The 13,479-nt window shown below is 41.4% G+C and overlaps 1 protein-coding gene across 1 annotated transcript; it reads right to left on the bottom strand.

The window, feature by feature from the left end:
• Positions 1-447: 447 nt before the first annotated feature.
• Positions 448-1,380, bottom strand: Or13a18c (olfactory receptor family 13 subfamily A member 18C). Its single transcript, NM_001000955.1, has one exon. The coding sequence runs from the start codon at positions 1,378-1,380 to the stop codon at positions 448-450; it is 933 nt and encodes a 310-aa protein (NP_001000955.1).
• Positions 1,381-13,479: the final 12,099 nt, after the last annotated feature.

Here is a 13,479-nt window from a genome sequence, read left to right as displayed (position 1 = left end):
TGTGAAATTGTAAACCTGAGTGCCTCTTTTCTTGATTCTTCCCAAGATACTGAGACCACACTGGCCCTGTAAGTTTACTTATGAAATTTGTATTCATTAGCTGTAGTTTTTAGCCAAGGCTCTGTGGTGTTCATAGGCATCAGATGAAAGACTATGTTTTGAGAGTATCAGCAAAGTCATCCACTGAATATCTTTCAGCCAAGGAACATAGTTAGATAAACTAGTTAGATAAACTTTTCTTTTGAAATGATTTGTTTTTGTCAGGAGATAAAGCTGTACTTTTATTTGCACTGACTCAAAAAAGGTATAGTGAGTGGAATTGTCCAATCTTCTCATCAGACAAAGTTTTCTAAAGCAACAATAGAGACACCCAACTTTATGAGGCTGCTCTAAGTAAATCATGTTTAGGAACAGTTCAGGCCTATATAACAGCCTACATATCTCCACTCAATGTGAGAAAGAGGCGAAAATCCTGCCCAAGGCAAGCTTGACATCCTTGTTCCTCAGTGTGTAGATGAGGGGGTTTAGGGTTGGGCTGAGGACCGAGTATAGCACTGTGGTAAATTTGCTTCTTTCTGGGTTGTAGCTGGATCTAGGATTGATATAGGCAAAAAACACAGATGAATAATACATAGCGACCACGATGAGGTGGGATGAGCAGGTAGAAAAGGCTTCCCTCTTGCCCTCAGCAGAACGCATGTGTAGGATGCTGGCAATAATGCAGCCATAGGATAACAGGGTTAACCCAAAGTTGATGCCTGCATAAAAGATATCTGCCACAAGAGTCATGATGCTATTAACGTTCGTGGGGCTACAGGAGAGCAGGAGGAGTGGTGGAATCTCACAGAAGAAGTGGGTGATGACCTTGGGGCCACAGAATGACAGCCTTGTCATCAGACCAGTGTTGATAGATGCATTCAGTGCACAGACAGACCACACACCAATGGCCACTACCCCACACAATTGTGGGCTCATCCTGGAGCTGTAGTGGAGGGAACAGCAGATGGCTACATAACGGTCATAGGCCATGACTGTGAGTAGCAGCATCTCAGAGGATCCAGACCACAGAAGGTAGAAGAGCTGGGTCATGCATCCCTTGAAGGAGATGGTGTTTTCCTCAGACAGTAGACCAACCAGTGCCTTGGGGAGAACAGAAGAGGTGCAGATAATGTCCATGGTCGCTAAGTTGCACAGGAAAAAGTACATGGGACTGTGGAGTCCAGTGCTGGAGGTGACCAAAGCAATGATCACAATATTGCCCATTAGAGCCATTGCATATAGGGACAGGAAGCAGCCTGTCAGAAACAGACTTAGACTAGGGTGCTCTGAGAATCCTTGCAGAACAAACTCTGTCACTACTGTCTGGTTTGGACTGACCATTTTTGTGTGGAGGAAGCAATTGACAGATGTGTAGATTGGCTTCTGAGAGAAATGTTACACTTTACTGTGCTGAAGTCTGATTTTGAAAATTGATCATTTCACCATTCTCTGCTGTCAGAAAGAGAAAGATTGAATATTTTTGTATCAGTGGAATTTTCACCTAGGACTTACTCTCTTTCTCTGTAGATTTGGATCAAGAGGGATATCTGCTCCTCCCCTATCCTTTTGAACATGTGAAATGAATACAACATTCCTACCTCTGGACCTGCCTGTGCTTTCCTTCCATATCACCTGTAAGCACTATTCTCTCCCAACAGTGCTGGAACCAGTATCCCTTCCTCTCACAGCTTCTCATGCTTATTTTATAGAGTACAGCTCCATCTCCCTCCCCCATTTCTCACTTTTACCTTATGCCCATGAAAGATACACAGTAGCTTCCTGTTCTCTATGACAAATATATTCTTCCACATCCTCTTACCTCTCTTTGTCCAATTTACCTTCAAAGCTTCCAAGTGTATATTTCCCCAGCATTATAATATATTTCCAATTTCTTTTAGTGTTTCATAATTTCTGGCTTCTTTTCCTTTCCAACATTTTCAATTTCTTCTCCCATTACTCTAGGAGTATAGAGTATTTTCTTTGGGCTCTAGTCCAAGTTCACTGTCTCTCTCCAGTCTTTCAGCAAACCACATGTTCTATAGCTAGCCATCTGACAGCTGACATCTGACATCACCTGACATCTGACATCATCTGACATGACGCTTCGATTTTTTTAGTTGATTCATAATTTCCTATGTGAAAATACTGTACCCCATCTGTTGACATCTTTGTGGCAATTATTTGCATGTCACTTATCTGGAAATATTCTTTGCTTTGCATTTCACTGCCCAAGATACAAGGATATTTTCCTTCATGACTGGACACATTCATGGCATATTGATGTGTGTAATGTGTTTCATTTCCTGAATTCTGTGGTGCTCACCACTCCACACATATCCTAAAACCACCTTCTAACTCTTCATTTTCTTTGGTCACATTTTATCTCCTGTCTCATTTCTGTAGTATTCCTCACAACCTATCTTCTCCTCATCCTGATCATACATGTTGAATTTTGAACATTATTTTTGCCTCCATTTCAAACTATAGGTATTCAAATATATTATTTGTTGTCTTCAACCATGAGAACAGTGTTAGGTCTAACCATATGTCTCCCCTTCTCAATTCTATTGCACTAGAGGACACCAATATAGAGCTTGATATTTCAATTTGCTCTACAGAGAAGGAATTCAGATGTGAATTTCTCATAATGTCCTGGCATATTTTTTTTATTAACTTGAGTATTTCTTATATACATTTCGAGTGTTATTCCCTTTCCCGGTTTCCGGGCAAACATCCCCTTCCCCTCTCCCCTTCCTTGTGGGTGTTCCCCTCCCCATCCTCCCCCCATTGCCGCCCTCCCCCCAACAGTCTAGTTCACTGGGGGTTCAGTCTTAGCAGGACTCCTGGAATATTTTTAATCTGTCCAAGTACAGCTGAATTATGGATTATACTCCTGCTAGTACTGATAATCTATGGGTGATATTCAGCACTTTCCGTGGGGAGTACTGATTAGGTTCACTCCAGGCTGAGATAAGTGAAATATTAAAATATAATTAAAAGTTATTAAAAACATGAACTGTTAATTTTTTACAAATAGCACCTATAACAAAAGGAAAAAATATTTATAAATGACACCTCTAAAAAGAAATGACAGGGCTACCCAGATTCAGCTAGGAAAAGCCCAGCTTGCCAGAGAATGTTTGAGAAAAGTTTGTGTGGCGCTGGTGTGTTCCGCAGACCCTGCAGAACTTGAAACAGGATTTAGCGGGAGTCCCAAACCTGCGGATCCCTGCCCACAGCAGCTATCTGCTCCCAAACCCCGTGGGAGAGAGACCTCACCGCCTGGACAGGTGGGCACTCCTGAGACTGAAGAGCGGAAGAGACCACCAACACTGCCCACAACTGCTCACATCCCTGGCCCAAGAGGAAACTCTATACAGCCTCTGGGTTCCCATAGAGGAGGACCCAGGAGCGGCAGGTCCACTGCGTCTGAGATACCGCCTGAACCTGAAGGGAAGGACCAGATAAACAGCTCTCTGCACCCAAATCCCATGGGAGGGAGAGCTAAACCTTCAGAGAGGCAGACATGCCTGGGAAACCAGAAGAGACTGCACTCTGCGCATATCTCAGACGCCAGAGGAAAACAGCAAACGCCATCTGGAACCCTGGTGCACGGAAGCTCCCAGAAAGGGTGGCACAGATCTTCCTGGTTGCTGCCGCCGCGGAGAGCTCATAGGCAGCACCCCACGAGCAAACTTGACCCTCGGGACCACAGGTAAGACCAACTTTTCGGCTGCAAGTGACCTGCCTGGTGAACTCAGGACACACAGAGGCAAAATTCGTCTAGGACCGGGCACTTCCGGTATTTAGCGGGAGTCTCAAACCTGCAGATCCCTGCCTGCAGCAGCTTTCTGCTCCTAAACCCCTTGGGAGAGAGACCTCACCGCCTAGACAGGTGGGCACTCCTGAGACTGCAGAGCAGAAGAGACCACCAACACTGCCCACCCCTGCCCACATCCCTGGACCAAGAGGAAACTGTATACGGCCTCTGGGTTCCCTTGGATAAGGGCACAGCAGCAGCGGGTCCCCTGCATCTGAGACACCGCCGGAACCTGAAGGGACCAACCAGATAAACAGTTCTCTGCAGCCAAATCCCGAAGGAGGGAGAGCTAAACCTTCAGAGAGGCAGACACACCTGGGAAACCAGAAGAGACTGCACTCTGCACACATTACTGATTCCAGAGGAAAACACCAAACGCCATCTGGAACCCTGGTGCACTGAAGCTCCCGGAAAGGGTGGCGCACGTCTTCCTGGTTGCGGTCACCGCGGAGCTCATAAACAACACCCCACGCGCAAACTTGACCCTCGGGACCACAGGTAAGACCAACTTTTCTGCTGCAAGTGACCTGCCTGGTGAACCCAAGACACAGGCCCACAGGAACAGCTGAAGACCTGTAGATAGGAAAAACTACACGCCCGAAAGCAGAACACTCTGTCGCCATAACAGGCTGAAAGAAAACAGGAAAACAGGTCTATAGCACTCCTGACACAGAGGCTGATAGGACAGTCTAGCCACTGTCAGAAATAGCAGAACAAAGTAACACTAGAGATAATCTGATGGCGAGAGGCAAGCGCAGGAACCCAAGCAACAGAAACCAAGACTACATGGCACCATCGGAGCCCAATTCTCCCATCAAAACAAACATGGAATATCCAAACACATCAGAAAAGCAAGATCTAGTTTCAAAATCATATTTGATCATGATGCTGGAGGACTTCAAGAAAGACATAGAGAACTACCTTAGAGAAACACAGGAAAACATAAATAAACAAGTAGAAGCCTACAGAGAGGAATCACAAAAATCCCTGAAAGAATTCCAGGAAAACATAAATAAACAAGTAGAAGCCCATAGAGAGGAGTCACAGAAATCCCTGAAAGAATTCCAGGAAAACACAATCAAATAGTTGAAGGAATTAAAAATGGAAATAGAAGCAATCAAGAAAGAGCACATGGAAACAACCCTGGATATAGAAAACCAAAAGAAGAGACAAGGAGCTGTAGATACGAGCTTCACCAACAGAATATAAGAGATGGAAGAGAGAATCTCAGGAGCAGAAGATTCCATAGATATCATCGACTCAACTGTCAAAGATAATGTAAAGCGGAAAAAGTTACTGGTCCAAGACATACAGGAAATCCAGGACTCAATGAGAAGATCAAACCTAAGGACAATAGGTATAGAAGAGAGTGAAGACTCCCAGCTCAAAGAACCAGTAAATATCTTCAACAAAATCATAGAAGAAAACTTCCCTAACCTAAAGAAAGGGATACCCATAAGCATACAAGAAGCCTACAGAACTCCAAATAGATTGAACCAGAAAAGAAACTCCTCACGCACCAAACGCACAAAATAAAGAAAGAATATTAAAAGCAGTAAGGGAAAAAGGTCAAGTAACATATAACGGCAGACCTATCAGAATCACACCAGACTTTTCACCAGAGACTATGAAAGCCAGAAGATCCTGGACAGATGTCATACAGACCGTAAGAGAACACAAATGCCAGCCCAGGTTACTGTATCCTGCAAAAATCTCAAATAACATAGATGGAGAAACCAAGATATTCCATGACAAAACCAAATTTACACAATATCTTTCTACAAATCCAGCACTACAAAGGATAATAAATGGTAAAGCCCAACATAAGGAGGCAAGCTATAACCTAGAAGAAGCAAGAAACTAATCGTCTTGGCAACAAAACAAAGAGAAGAAAAGCACACAAACATAACCTCATATCCAAATATGAATATAACAGGAAGCAATAATCACTATTCCTTAATATCTCTCAATATCAATGGCCTCAACTCCCCAATAAAAAGACATAGATTAACAAACTGGATATGCAACGAGGACCCTGCATTCTGCTGCCTACAGGAAACATACCTCAGAGACAAAGACAGACACTACCTCAGAGTCAAAGGCTGGAAAACAACTTTCCAAGCAAATGGTCGGAAGAAGCAAGCTGGAGTAGCCATTCTAATATCAAATAAAATCAATTTTCAACTAAAAGTCATCAAAAAAGATAAGGAAGGACACTTCATATTCATCAAAGGAAAAATCCACCATGATGAACTCTCAATCCTAAATATCTATGCCCCAAATACAAGGGCACCTACATACGTAAAAGAAACCTTACTAAAGCTCAAAACACACATTCCACCGCACACAATAATAGTAGGAGATTTCAACACCCCACTCTCATCAATGGACAGATCATGGAAACAGAAATTAAACAGAGACGTAGACAGACTAAGAGAAGTCATGAGCCAAATGGACTTAACAGATATTTGGAGAACATTCTATCCTAAAGCAAAAGGACATACCTTCTTCTCAGCTCCTCATGGTACTTTCTCCAAAATTGACCATATAATTGGTCAAAAAACGGGCCTCAACAGGTACAGAACGATAGAAATAATCCCATGCGTGCTATCAGAACACCACGGGCCAAAGCTGATCTTCAATAAAATAAGGGAAGAACGCCCACATATACGTGGAAGTTGAACAATGCTCTACTCAATGATAACCTGGTCAAGGAAGAAATAAAGAAAGAAATTAAAGACTTTTCAGAATTTAATGAAAATGAAGGTACAACATACCCAAACTTATGGGACACAATGAAAGCTGTGCTAAGAGGAAAACTCATAGCTCTGAGTGCCTGCAGAAACAGGAAAGAGCATATGTCACCAGCTAGATAGCACACCTAAAAGCTCTAGAACAAAAAGAAGCAAATACACCCAGGAGGAGTAGAAGGTAGGAAATAATCAAACTCAGAGCTGAAATCAACCAAGTAGAAACAAAAAGGACCATAGAAAGAATCAACAGAACCAAAAGTTGGTTCTTTGAGAAAATCAACAAGATAGATAAACCCTTAGCCAGACTAACGAGAGGACACAGAGAGTGTGTCCAAATTAACAAAATCAGAAAGGAAAAGGGAGACATAACTATAGAGTCAGAGGAAATTAAAAAAATCATCGGATCTTACTATAAAAGCCTATATTCAACAAAACTTGAAAATCTGCAGGAAATGGACACTTTCCTAGACAGATACCAGGTACCGAAGTTAAATCAGGAACAGATAAACCAGTTAAACAACCCCATAACTCCTAAGGAAATAGAAGCAGTCATTAAAGGTCTCCCAACCAAAAAGAGCCCAGGTCCAGATGGGTTTAGGGCCGAATTCTATCAGACCTTCATAGAAGACCTCATACCGGGGTTGGGGATTTAGCTCAGTGGTAGAGCTCTTGCCTAGGAAGCGCAACGTCCTGGGTTCGGTCCCCAGCTCTGAAAAAGAAAAAGAACCAAAAAAAAAAAAAAGACCTCATACCAATATTATCCAACTATTCCACAAAATTGAAACAGATGGAGCCCTACCGAATTCCTTCTATGAAGCCACAATTACTCTTATACCTAAACCACACAAAGACCCAACAAATAAAGAGGACTTCAGACCAATTTCCCTTATGAATATCGATGCAAAAATACTCAATAATATTCTGGAAAACCGAATCCAAGAGCACATCAAAAAAATCATCCAATATGATCAACTATGCTTCATCCCAGGCATGCAGGGATGGTTTAATAAACGGAAAACCATCAACGTGATCCAGTATATAAACAAACTGAAAGAACAAAACCACATGATCATTTCATTAGATGCTGAGAAAGCATTTGACAAAATTCAACACCCCTTCATGATAAAAGTCCCGGAAAGAATAGGAATTCAAGGTCCATACCTAAACATAGTAAAAGCCATATACAGCAAACCAGTCGCTAACATTAAACTAAATGGAGAGAAACTTGAAGCAATCCCACTAAAATCAGGGACTAGACAAGGCTGCCCACTCTCTCCCTACTTATTCAATATAGTTCTTGAAGTTCTAGCCAGAGCAATCAGACAACAAAAGGAGGTCAAGGGGATACAGATCGGAAAAGAAGAAGTCATAATATCACTATTTGCAGATGATATGATATTATTTTTAAGTGATCCCAAAAGTTCCACCAGAGAACTACTAAAGCTGATAAACAACTTCAGCAAAGAGGCTGGGTATAAAATTAACTCAAATAAATCAGTAGCCTTCCTCTACACAAAAGAGAAACAAGCCGAGAAAGAAATAAGGGAAACGACACCCTTCATAATAGACCCAAATAATATAAAGTACCTCAGTGTGACTTTAACCAAGCACGTAAAAGATCTGTACAATAAGAACTTCAAGACTCGGAAGAAAGAAATTGAAGAAGACCTCAGAAGATGGAAAGATCTCCCATGCTCATGGATTGGCAGGATTAATATAGTAAAAATGGCCATTTTACCAAAGCAGTCTACAGATTCAATGCAATCCCCATCAAAATACCAATCCAATTCTTCAAAGAGTTAGATAGAACAATTTGCAAATTCATCTGGAATAATAAAAAACCCAGGATAGCTAAAACTATCCTCAACAATAAAAGGACTTCAGGGGGAATCACTATCCCTGAACTCAAGCAGTATTACAGAGCAATAGTGATAAAAATTGCATGGTATTGGTACAGAGACAGACAGATAGACCAATGGAACAGAATTGAAAACCCAGAAATGAACCCACACACCTGTGGGCACTTGATTTTTGACAAAGGTGCCAAAACCATCCAATGGAAAAAAGATAACATTTTCAGCAAATGGTGCTGGTTCAACTGGAGGTCAACATGTAGAAGAATGCAGATCGATCCATGCTTATCACCCTGTACACAGCTTAAGTCCAGGTGGATCAAGGACCTCCACATCAAACCAGATACAATCAAACACAAGAAAAAGTAGGGCAGCATCTGGAACACATGGGCACTGGAAAAAATTTCCTGAACAAAACACCAATGGCTTATGCTCTAAGATCAAGAATTGACAAATGTGATCTCATAAAACTGCAAAGCTTCTGTAAGGCAAAGGACACTGTGGTTAGGACAAAACGGCAAGCAACAGATTGGGAAAAGATCTTTACCAATCCTACAACAGATAGAGGCCTTATATCCAAAATATAGAAAGATCTCAAGAAGTTAGACCGCAGGGAGACAAATAACCCTATTAAAAAATGGGGTTCAGAACTAAACAAAGAATTCACAGCTGAGGAATGCTGAATGGCTGAGAAACACCTAAAGAAATGTTTAACATCTTTAGTCATAAGGGAAATGCAAATCAAAACAACCCTGAGATTTCACCTCACACCAGTGAGAATGGCTAAGAGCAAAAACTCAGGTGACAGCAAATGATGGCGAGGATGTGGAGAAAGAGGAACACTCCTCCATTGTTGGTGGGATTGCAGACTGGTCCAACCATTCTGGAAATCAGTCTGGAGGTTACTCAGAATATTAGACATTGAACTACCTGAGGATCCAGCTATACCTCTCTTGGGTATATACCCAAAAGATGCCCCAACATATAGAAAAGACACGTGCTCCACTATGTTCATAGCAGCCTCATTTCTAATAGGCAGAAGCTGGAAAGAACCCAGATGCTCTTCAACAGAGGAATGGATACAGAAAATGTGGTACATCTACACAATGGTATATTACTCAGCTATCAAAAACAATGACTTTATGAAATTCGTAGGCAAATGGTTGGAACTGGAAAATATCATCCTGAGCGAGGTAACCCAATCACAGAAAAACACACATGGTATGCACTCATTGATAAGTGGCTATTAGCCCAAATGCTTGAATTACCCTAGATGCCTAGAACAAATGAAACTCAAGACGGATGATCAAAATGTGAATGCTTCACTCCTTCTTTAAAAGGGGAACAAGTATAGCCTTGGCAGGGAATAGAGAGGCAAAGATTAAAACAGACACAGAAGGAACACCCATTCAGAGCCTGCCCCACATGTGGCCCATACATATACAGCCATTCAATTAGACAAGATGGATGAAGCAAAGAAGTGCAGGCCGACAGGAGCCGGATGAAGATCGCTCCTGAGAGACACAGCCAGAATACAGCAAATACAGAGGCGAATGCCAGCAGCAAACCACTGAAGTGAGAATAGGACTCCCGTTGAAGGAATCAGAGAAAGAACTGGAAAAGCTCGAAGGGGCTCGAGACCCCATATGTACAACAATGCCAAGCAACCAGAGCTTCCAGGGACTAAGCCACTACCTAAAGACTATACATGGACTGACCCTGGACTTTGACCTCATAGGTAGCAATGAATATCCTAGTAAGAGCACCAGTGGAAGGGGAAGACCTGGGTCCTGCTAAGACTGAACCCCCAGTGAACTAGATTGTTGGGGGGAGGATGGCAGTGGGGGGAGGATGGGGAGGGGAACACCCGTTAAGGAGGGGAGGGGGAGGAATTAGGTGGATGTTTGCCTGAGAAACCGGGAAAGGGAATAACACTAGAAATGTCAATAAGAAATACTCAAGTTAATAAAAAAAAAAGAAATGACAGAGAAATGCAATAAATCAGGTGATTTGAGGAGAAAGTTAATGTTCATAGTCTTATTGATGCATAATTCATTACAAAGGATTTAAAAAGTATACACCAGAAAAAAGAAAAATACATAGTTTTACAACTGATGATCATGGTCAAACTGGATGATTATGCATACAAGAAGTATACTACCACTTGCTTAGAGTTACATGAGAATATGTTATATTAATTGTGGCTATTGTAACAGCTGTTTCTGCCTGTGCCTGGGAACTGAACTTGACCAGTACCACTGTTCCCTGCAATTAAATCCCATGGGAGAGAGAGCTGGACCCTCAGAAATGCAGACACTCCAAGAACCCAGTGTTGACTAATACTTTCTGCCCACATTCCTTACCCAAGAGTAAATAACCTAGTGCGATTTGTGCCACCCGGGTACAGGGAACTAGGAGCAGTCAGGGGCAGGAAATTTTGGGTTTCTGCCTGCACTGAGAGTTGAAAGCTAGTTGCCAGGAGCACCTACACACCTGAGAGCAGAACACTTTGTTCCCAGATCCGGCTGAAAGAAAACAGGTCTGCATGTGTGCTGATACACAGGCCTACAGGAGGGTGAAGCCACTGTCAGAGACAGCAAGAGAACCTAACACCAGAGACAGCTTGATGGTGAGAGGCAAGTGCAGGAACCTAAGCAGCAGAAACCAAGTCTACTTGGCATCATCAGAGCCCAGATCTCCCACCAAAGCTAATAGAGGATATGCAAACACACCTGAAAGGCAAGATTTAGATTTAAAATAACATTTTATGATGATGATGGAGGACTTTAAGAAGGACATAAATAACTCCTTTAAAAATACAGGACAACACAGGTAAACAAATAGAAATCCTTAAAGAGGAAACACAAAAATCCCTTAGAGAATCCCTTAAGGACTTATAGGAAAACAGAACCAAACAGGTGAAAGAAATGGACAAAACCATCCAGGATTTAAAAATGGAAATAGAAACAATAAAGAAATCACAAAGAGGGACAACCCTGGAGATAGTAAACCTAGGGAAGAGATCAGGAGTCATAGATTCAAGCATCACCAACAGAATATAAAAGATAGAAGAGAGAATCTCAGGGGTAGAAGATACTATAGAAAACATGTACCCAACCATCAAACAGAATGTAAAACATAAAAAGCTCCTAGCCCCAAAACCATCCCGGACATCTAGGAAACAATGAGAAGATCAAACCTAAGGACAATAGGTATAGAAGAGAGTGAAGACTCCCAACTTAAAAGGACAGTAAATACCTTCAACAAAATTATAGAAGAAAACTTCCATAACCTAAAGAATGAGATGCCCATAAACATACAAGAAGCTTACAGAAATCCAAATAGATTGGTCTAGAAGAGAAATTACTCCAGTTACAATATAGTCAAAACACCAAATGCATAAAACAAAGAAAGAATATTGAAAGCAGTAGGGGAAAAAGATCAAGTGACATATAGGTAGACCTATAAGTATTACACCAGACTTCTTACCAGAGACTATGAAAGCCAGAAGATCCTGGACAGATGTCATACAGCCCCTAAGAGAACACAAATGCCAGTCCAAGGTACTGTATCCAGCAAAACTCTCAATTAGCATAGATGGAGAAACCAAGATATTCTATGACAAAACCAAATTTAGGAAAAGGGGCACAGCTGAAGAAATCATCCTGAGTCAATTGGCCCTGACCCAGAAAGAGAAACATTAACTGCTTTCTCTCACCTGTGGATATTACCTTTCAAGCTATAGATATGTGTGCTTCCTTTGGAATACTCATAAAGGATACCATCTAGTAAGGCAACATGTAAAGGTAGAAAGGGAGATGACACATACTGTTTCAGAGATGGCAAGGACCTCATTAAATAAGACAAAGGGGGGCAAGGGGTAGGAGAGGTGTGTCACATTGGACCCTCTTGAAACATATCCAGAGATATCTGCTTCAGTAGACGCTTTCTAAAACATATCATATACAGATATAAAAATATTTAAATGGGATTATTTTATAATGGGGCAACAGCTCAACTAGACACCACATGCTGTTAAGTAAACTTCTGTATTGGTAAGAGATGAACACTTTAAAACATGTTAATTGCTGGACACTGTTGACCCTCAGACATTATAAGCTCTTGCTATTCCCTTAGCTGTCATCCAGCACGTGATGGTAAGATCCTATTGCAGAGACACCACCTATTTTGCTGTCAACTGGAGAAATCAAGTAGGTACAGACCTGACAGCTTCTTCAGTACTTGCTTGCTCTCACAGTTCTGAAAGGTGCTGTGCAGGTTTCTTGGGGAGAAAAACATCACCAATAGCACTCAGTTCTGAACCCTGTGAGCTATAGCAACATCCATAAGCTTGGCAAGACCTGTCCACTGATTGGAAAGTGACATGGATGCTGTGGGATAAGTAAACACTTTCTCATTGAATTTAAGACTCACTTCTCTATATTGAATTCATTCTTGGAATTGTTAACAAGCCCAGGAGAATGTGGCAAGATTGATCCTAGGTCTAGGTATTTGTAAGAGTATAAAGGTATGAGGAAATGGTAGTATTTATGCACAATAAAATGTTATTCAACCAGAATAACATAGTACCCTATGAGAAAGAAAAGGCATGGGAATTCAGAATAATACATGAAGAAATATAAACCAGGCACAGAAAGACAGATACCACATTTACATGTCACATGTAGAAACGAGAAAACTCTACCTTAGTAGGATAATGATTAATAGACTTGATAATTGGCAAAGCTGTAAAATGCTAAGGAATATAGGACAATGAGAACCAAGTACATTTAGAAAGAAGAAGTTTCAGGCACTGCATGGTGGAGTGAAGACACTCCACAGTCATCTCTTACATATTTACAAATAACTAGAAGAGAGTAGCTCAAAGCTAGAGATGAAAAAGTAACAGTATCATATCCATTATCTATTATATTCTATATTCTAGTATGTATTAACATTCTGAAATAATAACACAGCCAAATCTTGTTTTTCCAAATAGTAACAATGATTGACA

Source organism: Rattus norvegicus, chromosome 1 (genome assembly GCF_036323735.1).
Source record: "Rattus norvegicus strain BN/NHsdMcwi chromosome 1, GRCr8, whole genome shotgun sequence".
NCBI lineage: Eukaryota > Metazoa > Chordata > Mammalia > Rodentia > Muridae > Rattus > Rattus norvegicus.
Note: the sequence above shows the minus strand (reverse complement) of the source record. Positions and strands in the feature narration are given on the sequence as shown.